This window comes from Scleropages formosus, chromosome 18, assembly GCF_900964775.1.
Source record: "Scleropages formosus chromosome 18, fSclFor1.1, whole genome shotgun sequence".
Classification (NCBI taxonomy): domain Eukaryota; kingdom Metazoa; phylum Chordata; class Actinopteri; order Osteoglossiformes; family Osteoglossidae; genus Scleropages; species Scleropages formosus.
Genome location: NC_041823.1, coordinates 7,429,735 through 7,445,296, shown reverse-complemented (window position 1 = coordinate 7,445,296; position 15,562 = coordinate 7,429,735). Strand labels below are relative to the sequence as shown.

The window sequence follows — 15,562 nt, the reverse complement described above, 5'->3', positions numbered from 1 at the left end:
CTCTCAGTCATTTATAACTCAGTTCTAAGTTTTGCCGTCCAGATCGCCACTCTCGTCAGGCTCATTTATGCTACATCCTTGTAGATAAACTGGTGTATTTACACTAACACTAAATGTTTTCAACACACACTCAGACTCATATTGCAAAGATTACACATTTTTAGTGTGCAAGTATCCGTTTTTATTTACAAAAACACATTCGGAACAGAAAACAAAAAAAACTGCTTCTCAGTATGGTGGGAGGAATGAGCTGAAGATGTTGAAGTTCAGGTTGACATAGGTCTCCTTGAATTGTAGACTTTCATCCCATTTTGCATGGATGAGCGAGCGTACTTGGTGAGAAGAGCCCCAGTCGTTTGTTTTTCCCCACAGAGATCCCTGTCAGAGAAAAATTTCCAACATAAAACTTTCAACTGCAAATACATACTTTCAAACTTCAACATGAAACACGAAGGGGGGGGGAACACAATTCAACAATTTCAATTTCTACACCCCCAGCAGAAGAGCTGCACTCCTCCGTCTACAGCCGCTAGTTTCTCCCGCACAGAAAGAATCTAGTCTGTTTCTGGGTTTGGCCTATGTGTAGTGGAATGAACCACCTCTGACCCTCAGAACTGCTGAATCCCTCCCCACATTCAAAAAAGGTCTCCAACAGCTCCTGATCTCCTGACAACTACATAAATGCATAAAACCCAACTCCCCACAGTTATCTATACACCAGCTATCGGAATATCAGTTACAGTAGGTTTCAAAAGTTTGGAATCACCCAGAAACTGCCATGTTTTTTAAAGAATTTAAACTTTTAATCAAAGGTCAAACTTGCAACCTTTAGGTCCAAAGACAGCTGCTCTAACCACTACACTCAAGCTGCCCTATTTAACGAAGCAGTCAACTGTTTTGGCCATTTCTGAACCCAGAAATGAACTTTAAGAATACCAGGTTTCAGATACGTTAACACAATTACAAAGGTTTCTCCGTTACCATTAGGAAACTGGAGTAATGGTAACTGAAAATGGGGCTTTGCAGTCATATGTGAATAATAAATCATAAATCAGTCATTTCAAGCAGTAACACCCATTTGCAACATTAGTGACAATGTCTTTGATATATTTTCAAGTAAGCATCGTGATAAAAAAGTTTCAGTTCTTTCAAAAACATGAAAATTTTAGAGTGATTCAAACTTTTGAACACTCATGTATGTCTAACTACTTGAGTAATGTGTACCAGCAAAACACCCATATCAAACATACAAGCTGTACTTTGACAATCATCTGTCTGTATGTAAAGCTCATTGTCTTGTGAGGAATGTGCTTTGTTTACTGAGACAGACATCACTTTGGATGAAAGTGTCTAAGTCAATAACTGTTAAGGGCTTAGCTCAACAAGAAAGACTAATTCCACACATAAATGCAGTGATCTAAATTAGCAACATCAGTTTTCAGGAGTTAACGTGCCATTACTGTAACAGACAGTGCTTTTAATTACACAGTGTAACAGCACAAAGGTGTTATTGAACTGACCGAATGTAGGGGACGATATCATCCTCACTCCACTTTTCCCTCATGCTGAAGAGGAAGTTAAAGCGTTCTTGTGTGTCCTCCGGCAGGTCCTCCACCCTCAGGAGGGAAATTGTCTCTGGTCTGGAAGTTCGGTCCACGAGCGCCAAACTCTATTGGCCAGAACACACACAGCAAAACAGTATGACCCAATATCCTTCCTCTACCTCTTAGCTACAAACTGCTTTATATATCCTGTCATTCAGTCAACTAAATAACACAACTTCTAACATGGATGGATGGATGATTAATCCCAAAGGATATTATGCAAGACTACAGCACTGTACATGGGACAGAACAGCAGTTTAGCAACAGTCACTATGTTTTATGTATGCTTTGGCAAACTGCATCATTCTTTGGAATTCATTCTCTTGATAAAGTTAAAGAAATGTTGACATTTTCAGACTGGTCCAGAAAAAAATGGCTGTTTTGTGGCTTTAGCATTTTGTGTTATTTCAGACATTAACTAAAAAGTTCTAATAAATGTTCCTGTCCTATGATGCCATTAAAGAATTTACTCAAAGAACCATGTGTCTCACTAATAAAAGTCAGACAGCAAAACATTTTGTTGATGCAAGATGTTCTGTCATAATGCAGGTAAATACAAAGGGAAAACAGAAATAATTAAGCTAATTACAGTTATTTACTCATTTATACAACTGGGTAATTTTACTGGAGGAATTTAGGGTAAGTACCTTGCTCAAGGGTACTACACCTGGCAGTGGGATTCAAACCTGCAACCTCTGAGTCCAAATTCAGCAGTTCTAATCACTACACCCCCAGCTGCCCCAATACAAGCATGGAGTGCAGGCCTTGCCGTGGCCCCCCTGCTGCGACATACTCTGGGCCACACTGCTTACCCTTAGCTGGTCCAGCCTGGTGGTCATGCCCTCCGGTACGCTTTGCTGCCACACCTCCAGAAACTCAGCCAAGTTGAACTTCACTGCATTCTGCAGGAGCATCTGCGCCATGGCTTGGCACACCTTCTCCTCGTCCAGCGCGAAACACACCTCGCCTCCTGCGGGTCATATTTTATTTCAGGTAAACCTGGTAAAGACTGGTGCCATATGTTCAATTTGTTTCAAAGTAATACCCGGTGCTCAAAGCACTTTAACTGGAATGCAGCCCGACCACATCTAATGCATTTCTTCTATACATTGCACTAATTCAGCATGTAACTAAATAAATGTTGACCTCTGAAGAAACTTCAGTCCTTCCATTGTATTTTGTGTATGTAAGGAAGGAAAGCTATACAAAAATTAAATTGCAATTAATGTTTTAAGACAATGGGGTATCAGTAGAGCAGCAAGTCATCATACCAACTAAAGGACCCAGCTTCAAATCCCCAGTAATGTGGTAGTACTTGTGATCAAGGCACAGTACCAACCCTAAATTGATACAGTAAAATACTCTGCTGTATAAATGGATAAATAATTGTAAAGTTGACCATTTAATGTGGTAAAACACCTTGGAGAAAGGTGTCAGGTAAATAAAAGTTAATAACATCTTAGGTGTTAGAACCAAAGAACCAAACTCAAGCACTTCTATTCTTGTTATACTTTCAAAGACATTTTGAAAACTTGTAAATCAGAACATCAAAATTAAACTTACATTCATTCATCTAACAGTTGCTTTGCTCCAAAGTGTCGCACAACTCAACGCTAAACAAAAGTGCATTTCACCAGGAGACAGAGAGATGCAGACACACTATTCTCCAAGAACAGTTCCAGTTCAAGAAGATATTTCAGGGACCCCGTCACATATCTTCTCTTTGGACCACAATGAAAATGTGACTTCAAACGAGTGCTTTCTAAACTCATACCTTCATCGATGTAGCGCCTCCCGTAACAGTTCAAGCAGTGTTCGATCATCTCTCTGAAAGGCACGAGCAACAATTAACAGAGAGTCAGCAGAGCAACTCTCATATTTGAACTGCATAACAAAACAGGAATGCAACATTATTTCAGAGGATTTAGGCAGACAATAGACAGAAACCGAGGCGCAGCTTTTTAAAACACTTCACTCTTCTTACTTTGGCTCAAGCGGACCGAGTTCCTGCAGGCAATAGTCAAGGGGGACTCTGCCGAAGGACCACGACTCGGAGTCCACTAACTGCGTCACAAAGCCAAGGAGCTTCATCTCGTAGTCAAAGTCCAAAACCCTCCAGTACCCTGCAAAGGACAAAGAAGCATGATCAGCTCTTCATGAGGGAAACAAAGATGAACGCAGCACAACATCACAGGGCTCAGCTTCTGTGGTAAGTACATGAACATGAATCTAAAGGAAAAGGGGGGGGGGGAGGGGACAACCCAATTCCTAGGTACCTCACCCAACTGTGTGTCTAACAGTCTCTTATGTACTTAAAAGTGATGAAAAGCTAGTCGCAATAATTATTCTGTCCCACTTTGCTGGTGAAAAAAAAGAGACAATAACTGTGAATAATGCATACCATCAATTTCACAGGCATGGATATTCTTCAGCTGGGCAATAATCTCCACCTCACTTGCTTGAATTCTGTCAAGAAGGTCCCCCATAGTGTACTAGCAAGGGAAAACGTGTTACTTCATTTGCACAAATTACAAATTAAAAACCTTGGCAGTACATTCAATGCAATGCTCCACAGAAAAGAAGTTCCCCTAAACCTATTCTATTTATACAGAAATGGGCCATTTAGGAGGAAGAAACACATAATGGACACCTAATTGATAACATTATATTACTTCAAAGCAGGGATAGCCGGTAGTGTAGTGGTTAGTGCTACTGCCTTTAGATCCAAAAGTCGCAGGTTCGATCCCCACTGCGGCTGCAGTACCCTTGAGCAAGGTACTTAAGTGTGGAGACAGAATGCATGTTTTTATGGGTTCCCATATGGTCTCATTACACATTATTATATATGAGCAGAGTATGTAATTGTCTCAGCTTAATCATTCCATATGAATCCTATCTGCTGAGGGTCCTCGTTGGTAAACTGTCCACCGCTGCAGAGGAATATTCTGTCATATGGGCCATTTTTATTGATATAACAATGTTATACAGTCTATACACACACACACAGAGACATATATACACATACATATACATCTCCATTCATTGACCAGCAGCTTGAACTCACCCTACATTATAAACTAGGCATGGCCTGAATACTCTATTTTGGCTCAACTGTTCTAAAATGGAAATCAGCGGTTACAGTGGAGTAATATTTGCTGAAAATATGATAAAATATCCTGGTGTGGTCATTGACTGATTGAGTTTTAAGGATTTTTCAGACACAAGGTTGAGAGTCTGTAATTGTATTCCACCCACATAAAAAAAAATAATAATAATCTGACCCCTGTATAACAGTCCCCACCACCTAAAAGGACCATTTCAAAGAACAAATTAGGCCTAATAAGTGGGGAGAACCGGTACAGTAGCTATACAGTGTGCTGTTCTTTTCTTTAAAATATTTCTACTAGTAATGCCTTTACGACAGCATTGTGATAAGTACATCGTATTCCAGTACATTTTTCATCGTAACCAAACTAGTGAAAGGATATAGTTATGGAGAAGGTGCGTGTAGGCGAGTTGCATCTTACCCCTGGTGAATTCTGGTCTGAATCCTCCACCGTTCTGACTAAGGGCCCCTCATATGGGTTCTCCATTAGCAGTTTCTTCAGCTTCTTTAACTTTGGCCGTCGTGGCCTCACCTCCCAGTAGCTATTGGAGAAACCCGAAATCTAAAGAAAAGCAGTTCCAAAAAATAAACAAGCTCAGTCAAAAAGTGCACCTTCGGCTGGATTTTTCTGGAACAATCTGGACAAATCTGATAACTGCATGACAGTAGATAAACACATGTACCGCATCTCATCACAGCACTCTCAACTACTCATCCTTTGCAAAACAATTTTGATAGATGAAGTATGTCATGTTCTGCATTTACATTTATTTATTTAGCAAATGCTTTTCTCCAAAGCGATTTACAATGGACTCTGTGTAGTGTTATCAGCCCACACACCTTATTCACGAAGGTGACTTACACTGCTAGATACACTACTTACACTGGGTCACTCATCCATACATCAGTGGAACACACTCTTCTCTGTCACTCACACACTATGGGGGAACCTGAACAGCATGTTGTTGGAGTGTGGGAGGAAACCCATGCAGACACGGGAAAATGTGCAACCTCCACACAGACAAAACAGGGATTGAACCCATGTCCTCTCACACCACCCAGGTGCTGTGAGACAGCAGGGCTACTCATTGTGCCAGCCTTTTAATTCCTACAAGGGATTAAAGGGATTGGCACAGTGGACCAAAATTTTTTTCTTTTTGTTTAGCTGATGCTATTCTTGATACTGACTTACAATTATTCACCCTTTATTATTGCTGGTTTTTTTTTTTTTTTTTAATGGAGCAGTTCAGGGTAAGTATCTTGCTCAGGTGCACTGGAGAAGGAACGAGATTGGAACCTGTGTTCTTCAAGTGCAAAGTGGCACCTCTAACCAGTTTATAATTTAAAAAATTATTTATTTTATATAGGACATTTAGAAGCAGGCTCTCAAAGTGCTTTACATTTAAAAAATGTATAGGATACAATGACAATGCAAGAACAGCAGACAGAAAAATTTACATAAATAAAATGTAAACAAAACTAAACTAAAACAAATAGTGTAATTATAAATAGTATATATAGAATAAATTACAGAATAGATTATGAGAGAGAAACAGGGAAGGAAAGGAAGCATGCAAAGAAGTATGACCTGTTTCGTCACCGTTCAGATGTAGGAAGTTTTGAGCCATCCAGGATGTGACATCAGAAATGCAATTTGATAGTGCTGATATAGATACGTCAGTGTTAAGTTTACATTTACATTTATTCATTTAGCAGATGCTTTTCTCCTAAGCGATGTAGATCTCAGCGAAAATACAAATTTGTGCATTACATTAGGAGAAAGAGACATGGCTGCAGACATGTGATTCTTAAGTAAACCTAGTTTGTTACTTTCCACTTGACGCACCGATGTTCATTGCTGGAGTAGGTGCATAAAACGCAGGATAGATGAATACTGATTTAAAAAAAAAAAAAAAATTGTAGGAAGGTTGCTTACTGCAGATGTACATTTGAATATCACCACAAAAATCAGAGTTCAAGCCAGGTGATTTTCATGTTTGACGAAATGGGAACATGTGTATATTAAATGGCAGAGAGCCTTTGATCAAGTCTTGAGAAACACAGTAAGGGTGTCAAGGGAAACAAGGAAGCGGCAGTGGGTAAAATATGAGTTTAAAGTAGTTATCAGAGGTGCTAAGAATGGTTTCATGGTGGAATAGTAAAACGTCATGAAGTGTCAGAAGTACTTCAGAAATCTTGGAGGATTACAATGGCTAGAAAAGTTGAATTAAGGAAGCTTGCCTGCGAATGTACGAGCTGAGGATGCGTCTGGTCTCCAGTCATCTGATCTGGCGTGTTGCAGCCGGGGACAAAGAGCAGCAGGTTGGAGGTGTCCGCAATCCTCAGATCGTACGTCTTGGATTCGGTGCACAGAACTGCGTGCTCATCCTTGTCTCCCCTGATTGTAAGGCTGTGGGAGCAAAGAACACATTTAAATTAAATTTATTCAATTAGCTGACCTTTTTTTAAAAAGACAATGTTGAGCTACTCACAAGTACTTACCCATTGATGCAGTTGGGTAACTTTACTAGAGCAATTTAGAGTAAGCACCTTGCTCAAGGATACTACAGCAGAAGGGGAGATTCAAACCTGGAACTTCTGGATCCAAAGACAACAGCTCTAACCGCTACGCCACCAGCAGCTGTTGCCCACACAACCTGACTCTCCATAGCATCTTTACCTGAACATAGCACCTTCTGTCCAGCTTGCTTATTAATACTCTACAAGGGCAGCAGGTGGCACACTTGTTATGGACAGGCACTTACAAAGGTTGCTAGTTCAAGTCCCACTACTTGCTCCAGACCAGTACCCCTTGATTAAGGTACCCTGGATAGATACAGTAAGAATACCATGCTGTATCAATCAAATGGGTCAGATATTGTAAGCTGGATTATAATGCACCACTGAGTGACACATTTTGAAGAGCAGATCATGATCAGCTGCCCCAAATGTAACTTTTTTTGAGAAACTGGGGCAGCTCATATGATATTCTAAGCAGGGTTGGCTGTGTGTTAGAATTGCGATGTAGGTTTCCTGGAAGTCTGTTAGAAGTACCTGTGTCCGGCCTCGATACGCGCACACAGAGTAGAGTCGAGCTCCAGCAGACAGTAGTCCCCCGAGGCGACATTCTCGCCGAACGTCAGACAGTGCACGGTGGGGTGCAGCTCTTCCTCCTTCAGCTTCGCAATTTTCACCGTGGCATGCACCTGCTCTAAGGTCCTCATTTCCGAAAAAGTACTTTTCAACAAAATATTCCTCCACTAAAGCCGCATACAAGTAACCACACGCTTATAGCGAGCCGCGTACCGTCACTGTTACTCCAGAAGAGAACTCAGAGTCGTCTTCCGTATTCGACTTTTCCCGCCACATTGCCCGGAAATACGTAACAGGGTCCCTCGATAACGTAATGACCCGCAGGGGGCTCGCGAGCGCCTCTCGCCGCGTGCGATCTGAACATTTTTATTTCGATTTCGCATTTTCAGGAAAGTTATGTGAAGTTTGAAGTTGAAGTCTGGGTTGTGCGATAGACTAACGGTCGTTGAGTGAATTCTCCTTCGCGCGTAATGAATGCAAAAACAATACTTTTATGTATAAAATGTATTTTAATATGAAAGAGATCCGTATTATGCGGATATATAATCCAGTTTAAACTGCACAAAAAATATTTTAGCACTGCAGTTCGTTGTTTCCAAACTGGGAGGCGGTCCATTCATAAACGTTCTAATAGGAAAGGTTACCATCGGGGTCTTTTAAGCAGAAGTTATTGGCTCGAGACCCCGACACTGTGTCCTTGATCAAGGTACTTTGAACATACCCTGAGAAGCCAAAAGCTGACTAAGTCAAAAAAGTGAGCGGGGGGGGGCTGGTCATGGGGTGCAGGTGTAGGTAAACCAGGGTCAGAGCGTTCTGTGGGACCCCCTGACCCCCCCGACCCAGCGGAATCCCATGAGACAAAGGACACTGCTGAGCTGAAACGCTTCTAGATGACCCGTCCTCTCTGTGCCTCGTGCATTTCCAGTCTCGTGCTTACGAGCCATTGTAAACGCACTGGGCACCGCGTTGCGCTACTGCATAACACGTGGTTACTTGGAGACGTGACTAAAGTGTGACATTACAAGTCCGACCTTTAAATTTACATGTATTCATTTTACACTTTTCTCTAAAGCAACTTACAGTGTTGAGGTTACAATTATTTACCCATTTATACAGTTGAGTAATTTTGGGGTGAGTACCTTGCTCAAGGTACTACAGCCAGAGCAGAGGTGAGGCTCGAATCCGTGACCTTTGGGTCCAAAGCTAAAGGCAGTAGCTCTAACCCCAACGCTACCAGCTGTCCCTTACTTACCTCTTTAAAACTAAAAATAATATATATTTATAGAAAACGATCTACTGGTTCTGGATCAGGAGGGTAGCAGCGGGTTCAAAGTAGCGCTGGGGTCGAATCCCCTCTCACCGGGCCACCGGGCCAACGGTGTCTGATACTGAAAGACCCGGGACACCGAGTGACCTCGGGTTACGTCGCTGATGGGTGCTTCGTAAAACATGCAAGATCCATGTTTTTAATGTTAAGAAGAGACACATACAGTAATTGCGGAACCTAATAGAACTAAAATATCAGTGGACATTTCCTCGTGTCGTTTCTTTCCCAATTGAACATTTGCGTTTAAACACTGTCAAGAGTTTTTTTTTTTAGGAGTTTGGTCTAAGTGCTTCAATTCTTTGTTAGTTGTGTTTTAGAACGTTTAAATGTATTCAGTTTAATGTTCATTTTTTTCGTCCTTTGCGCGTTTTAAGGTGATGTGAATACAAGTTATGAAAGTTGACAGGTTACTTAATGAGTAATCTGTCATTTGTGAATTTATTTTTTTTAATTAGGGCACGGTGTGTTACGATCGCTGGCTACACACTGTTGTGATGTTTCAGAGAACCAGATTTTTGTTGACGTTGTGTGTGTAATATTTTGTTTTTAAATCATTTATTAAAAAATTTTAAAACTTGGAAAAAAGTCTAAAGATATACATAAGCGATATTGTCAACTTATTTGTTTCAAGTACCATAAACATAATAATCCAACCCAAAAACAGAAAAGACGGGACCGACCAAACACTCGGAAGAAAACATAATAACGCGTGCATTTGCAAAGATTGTTTCGTGGGTGGTTATGATGATAAGCGTGTCATGCACACGCACACGCACACGCGCGCACACACACACACACAGAAGCCACGCCTTAGTGGCCAACACCCCCTCCCAACAGGAGCGCTGCTCTCGAGCGCTTTAAACAAACGTGCTCAGGCTCGCGCGCTGACAACGTGCTGCATAGTGTCGGACCGTAAATATGGAGCGGGGACTAAAGCTGTGTTGAAGCCCCCGATTGCAAGCAAAAAACACGGGATCTGCTAACGGACTCATCGGGACACTTTAATGTAAATATGTGCGTGTCGGCGTGTGTGTTGCACGGGAATGTGCGCTGCAGCCACGCGCGCGCGGACCGATTGTTTTCCACCATGCCGCGCGCTGTCGGTCGGATAGGGGGACACAGCAGGGTGTGGGGGCTGCGCTCGCGCGGGTGATGGCAGGCAAGGGGGGGGAAAAAAAAAAAAAAAAAAAGGAATTGTTGCTCCTTGCACAACCTTCATGTAAATGTACTTATGTGAACGCGACTGTGCAGTGTTATGAATTATGTTGCATACATTACAATATTTCTATTGGTTCATCAGAAGTCTTTGCTGGGGCTTCACAAAAGAGATGGTTGCCGCTATTTTGCAGCTAGATTTTTTTTGCGAGACTTATTTTAATTGAGCGATGCAGTCAATAGTTGCGCGAAGAATCGGGATTGTGCGGAGCCTTTTCGGGCGGCCGCGCTGCGCTTTTCGCCTGTTCGGCAACTGTGGATAATAAAGCCCGAAAATGACAAGTTTGACGTTGAAGTTAGTATTGACTCTTAGTTCAAAAAATAAAAAACGCGCTGCGCGACTTTATTAAAGAACATTCACGCCAAACGCCAGAATGTGTACCAGTGCAATGGCGCGGGCTCTGCACGTGCGCGGTCGCGTTTAATCGACCCGATCCATAAATGCCGTCACGTGCTGCATTTTTTTTTTTTTTTTTTTTTTGGTACTGTACTTACGCGAACGCAATTGTGTCGTTTTGCACAGAGTTGCGTGGAAATGGAGGGGATCGGGCTCACGATGCAGAAGAAAGCCGCGGAGCTGGAGCGCACGGCCGAGGTGCTGGTCACCGGGGAGCAGCTCAGGTGCGGGCACGTGCCTAACACGCCACGGGCACTCACTGTAACACTGAGTAACAAGGTTTTACCACGATTGCGAATGCGCATAGTGCCATGCAGCTGCTTGGAAACGCATGTGGGAGACAGAGGTGGGTAAGAACCCGAGTCCCAGCCTGTCCTTAGTCTTGCCACTGAGCCACCAGAACTTAGGCAATGTCAATGATGCTATGTCAGCACATCATTATGGGATTAAATTCATAACATGAGCGTGTTTGGCTGGAAATGCTCCTGGTCCTTAGCTGCATATAGTACTCTGATTTTTGTGCATTCTCAGAAGGTATTGTCAAATTCTCACCTACCTGCTTTTAAGTCATTATAAAACGGTGGCACAGCGACTAGCGCTGCTGTCTCTCAGTGCCTGGGCGGTGTGAGAGGATGCGGGTTCGATCCCTGCTCGGTCTGTGTGGAGTTTCCATCATGCATGGATTGCATCTGGGTGCTCTGGTTTCCTCCCACACTCCAAAGACATGCTGTTCAGGTTCCCCCATAGTGTGTGAGTGACAAAGAGAGAGTGTGTGTTCCACTGATGTATGGATTAGTGACCCATTGTAAGTAGTGTATCTAGAAGGTGACTTACACTGCGTGAATAAGGTGTGTGGGCTGGTAACGCTACAAAGAGTTCATTGGAAGTCGCTTTGGAGTAAAGTGTCTGCTCAGTCAATAAATGTAAACTGTTATGTGTAGGGGGTGATTTTGTACAGTGACACTGTTACAAAGTTCTCTACAGAAATGAACATTGGTCCTTCCTTTGGGCCTCTTCTAAGGGTGATTGCTCAGTATATTTAAATATTGCTGTGTACTCAGCGTTAATATTTGTTGATCCCTGAATTCTTAAAGTGGAAGCCAAGAATACCTGTCATACAGTCATTTGGAAATTGCTTTCAGCAATGACAAGTTTGGCAGATTACCTGTGAATCTGTATTGTAAAAGTATTCCAGATTGTGTATACAATGCTTGACAAGAATAACAATAAATTACCAAAGTACTAACCCATCTCACTGGTGACTGGAGAAATCCCAAGACTGTAAGCAACAGAGGACACATTTACTTTAATTTATATGTGACATTGTGTCCTTAATTTTTTCTTTTTTTTTTTTTTTTAACATGAAAATTTCATTTTGACTCATTTTTAATATTCTTGCTGACTTGCAGTTAAACTTGGGAAGTCCAAAGAATAGTCCATGTTGCAAGAAAACGAAAACGCGGAGATGAGTGCCAGAAAAGGTTACTGAGTGAGGAGAACTGATTAGCGAGGTGGGAAGTGGCCATCCTGGCAGCGGAGACGGTCGATTGCCATCTGGTGTAGAGGAGAAACAGCTTGTGTTTCGACTGCTCCTTGGATGCGTCCAGCCCTCCGTGTGGTTAATTTGTGTTTCTCAGAAGGACCCGTACAGTGCTTTGAATTGGTGGAACATCAAGTTCAATTGGTGACTTAACAACTGCACTGCAATTAAGTACTCACTACCGCACCATGAACATGACCATTTTTTTCATGGAAAATTATCACTAATAACCTGATCTTTGTGTAATCCTAGGCAATATTAAGTTCTGTGATGTAGGGAACTGTGAAGGGTTATGATAAACTCAGTTGAGGGAGTTTGTTGGTAAATTATTTCTTAAAAGACTATTTTCTCAACAAAGGGCCTGAGGAAGACTTTCATTGCACTTGTACCATCCCATATTCCTTTCGTATTATTATATAATAAAATATCATTATAATAATAATCACTGCAGCCTGGCCATTGGACAAACAGTGAAATAAATGGAATTTTTATAGCAGTAGTAGGCAGTACAGTGATTTAAGTCTCTGCCTTGTAGACAAAGGACCAATGGTTCGAATCTGTGCTCGAACAGTAAAAGGTGAATTACAAAAGCAGTATAAAAAAGTTAATTTATACATTTTTACTGTATGTTGCTCTGTAGATCAACAGCTGCTAAATCTCACACACACACACACACACACAGAGAGTGAAACCGCCTCTCCCAAGCGGGGTAGTGGTGAGCCGGAGCCTAACCTGGCAACACAGGGCACAAGGCTGGAGGGGGAGGGGACACACCCAGGACGGGACGCCAGTCCGTCACAAGGCACCCCAAGCGGGACTCGAACCCTAGACCCACCAGAGAGCAGGACCCAGCTGCTAAATCAGTTGTTTAATAATAATAATAATAATAATAATAATAATAAAATGAATTGTACAGTTAACAGAGTTTCAAGTGAAGTGCCACTTACACAAACCCTTACGTTACACCAGTGATCAAGGTGGAGCTTAGAAGGGCCTCGTTCCACAAGAGAAGTGAAACAAGTTTAGGTTCACTGGGAGGGCAGTTCTTTTCTGTTTCAGCTCGTAGTGGAATCTGTTCTCCAGCCGCCCCCTATGGAATCATCATTACCGTGAGTCGAGGCAGTTATCATGATCACGGATAAAATGTGGAGTGTGTCACTTGCAGACTGGCAGGGATATAGTTCTCATGGACTTTTTAAGCCTTGATACACATATGAGGGACATGAAGGGAAGAAATGAGAGGGCTTGTAAATGTACAGTACCTGTGTTAAAGATTATACTTCCATCAGTGTAACAAGACTCCCCTTCTGGCTTATTGAAACCTTACCTGTTAATGTTTTACTGCGCTTAGTTCTAAAATACTGACATTTTTGTCAGCTCTTTTTCTTCGCATTGACATGTATTAAAAAAAAAAAAAACACCCGATTAACCATTGAAAGTGGAAGTGGGCAGCAACGATGGTGGGGATCACATGGTGGTACATGACATAAAGTGTTGCTTGAATGTATGCGAATCCAAATGAGATGGTCATTATTGTTTAAAAAAATTAAATAAAACTTCTACATTTAATAAATGGTTATAATTTACACGGGGGTGGGGGTGTGGCTGTGCAGTGGGTTCGGCCGGGTCCTGGGTCTGCTGGGTCTGGGGTTCGAGTCCTGCTTGGGGTGCCTTGCAATGGAATGATGTCCCGTCCCAGTGTGTGTCGTCTCCTCCGCCCCCCAGCCTTACGCCCTGTGTTGCTGGGTTAGGCTCCAGTTCGCCGCGACCCCGCTTGGGACAAGTGGTTTCAGACTGTGTATGTGTATAATTTACACACCTGATTCTACGTACCTACTTGGTTTGTCCAGTGCAACTTGGGGTTCACTTATTTTTGCACCTGCACTACTTGCTTTTCTACCACACACATGATTTCCTTGTTTTCCTCAAAGCAACATCTGGAATTGGTCATTACGTGTCCATTATGTCAAATGATAAAGACTGTCTCTGATTAGATATCGATTTTGTAGCGATACTAGACATGATGATGATGGTCCATGGGTTCACATACTTTCATGCAGCACTCTAGATATGCCCCCCCCCCCGTTAAGTCTGTCCTGGAAGCATAAGGAGCTACGCTGGACATCCAGTGCAGTATATACACACACACACATCACAATTTACCTGAAACACATCTTTGGACTGAGTGAGGAAACCAGAGCTCCAGGAAGAAACCCACAGGAACGGGAGGGGGGGGGCATGTGGACCGAGCAGGGATTGAACCTATGCTTGATCACACAGTCAGATATTCACATTTGTTCTAACTACTGTACCACTGTACTTAACTACAGTGCTGTACTAAAAATCTTGTTGGATATTGTAACGATCTGGCTAATGAGTTAGCCCAGATCCTCACGTGGATTCCAGAAAGGCGTATAATTATATAAACCCAGACGGACACGGAAAAAAGGAAGCTCTTCTTTTTAATATCTTGTAGGCAACTATGGATGACATATTTCACACAGCTGTCTTTACAATAAAATAAACAACATTAAAGTAAACTCCAAAACGTGCGAGGCACAAAATGTGTACACGGCCAAGTATATCAGTCTGCGCGCGCGCGGGAGAGAGGACCGAGGGGAGGAGCAACCCCTTAGTCTCCACCATAATACGTCATCATGCGATCGACAATTGGCCTACGATGGTGTTCACTTTGGAAAATATATGAATGAGAAATCAGGTTAAAAGTCACGTCCGCAACCTAGCATTTGTACATTACAGGTTTGTGTGAAAACACATGAAAGCAGATTATATTTGCAATCAATTGCTTAACAGAGTAATCATTTACGTAACTAAAATTAGTCAAAAAATGAACGATGGGAATAGTATCTCAATGCGGTTAGTGAAGAAGGAATAATATCTGCATTAACAGGGAGACTTTCCAAGCAGAATGCTTTAGTTAACTCGAGCATTTCAGAATAAACTGGGTGTTTACATTATATTCTTAAGACTAATTACAGGCCGTAAAGTGACAGTGTCCTGGGACAGAACGTCCACTGGATTGGTTGTCTTCGGCATGATGTCACCAGAATCCTTTGGAAGCGCTTCGGGGGAATAATAAGGCCGGTGCCAAGATGGCCCAGACATATGCTTCTTGCGGGGAGAAAAAGGGATGAAAAGTCACCCTGTGCTGACATGGAGACGGTGATTAAAGCAGAAGGAATGCAGCCTTGGGATGCAGTTGGTGAGGGTTCGAGAGTCCTGTTGGCGTACGTCCCTGGTCATGTATCAGCAGTCCAGG

General features: G+C 42.4%; 2 protein-coding genes across 4 annotated transcripts in view; one reads left to right on the top strand and one right to left on the bottom strand.

Annotated features, from left to right (window-relative positions):
* Nucleotides 1–171: 171 nt before the first annotated feature.
* Nucleotides 172–8,068, bottom strand: dscc1 (DNA replication and sister chromatid cohesion 1). The gene is made up of 9 exons (XM_018763042.2): nt 7,765–8,068; nt 6,952–7,120; nt 5,132–5,272; nt 4,006–4,096; nt 3,589–3,727; nt 3,379–3,431; nt 2,417–2,574; nt 1,521–1,669; nt 172–378 (listed from the first exon to the last, which is right to left on the bottom strand). The coding sequence occupies exons 1-9, from the start codon at nt 7,932–7,934 to the stop codon at nt 267–269; spliced, it is 1,182 nt and encodes a 393-aa protein (XP_018618558.2). The 5' UTR covers nt 7,935–8,068; the 3' UTR covers nt 172–266.
* Nucleotides 8,069–9,960: 1,892 nt separating this feature from the next.
* The window catches only part of deptor (DEP domain containing MTOR-interacting protein), a 36,990-nt gene continuing 31,388 nt past the window's right edge, over nt 9,961–15,562 (top strand). The window contains exons 1-2 of one of the 3 annotated variants that reach the window (XM_018763038.2): nt 9,961–10,136; nt 10,869–10,966. In XM_018763038.2, coding sequence (XP_018618554.1) covers nt 10,881–10,966 — 86 coding nt within the window. In that variant the 5' untranslated portion in view covers nt 9,961–10,136; nt 10,869–10,880. Of the gene's footprint in view, nt 10,145–10,868; nt 10,967–11,012; nt 11,089–15,562 lie in introns of those variants that run through there. The other 2 variants (XM_018763039.2, XM_018763040.2) reach the window with 2 other exon arrangements.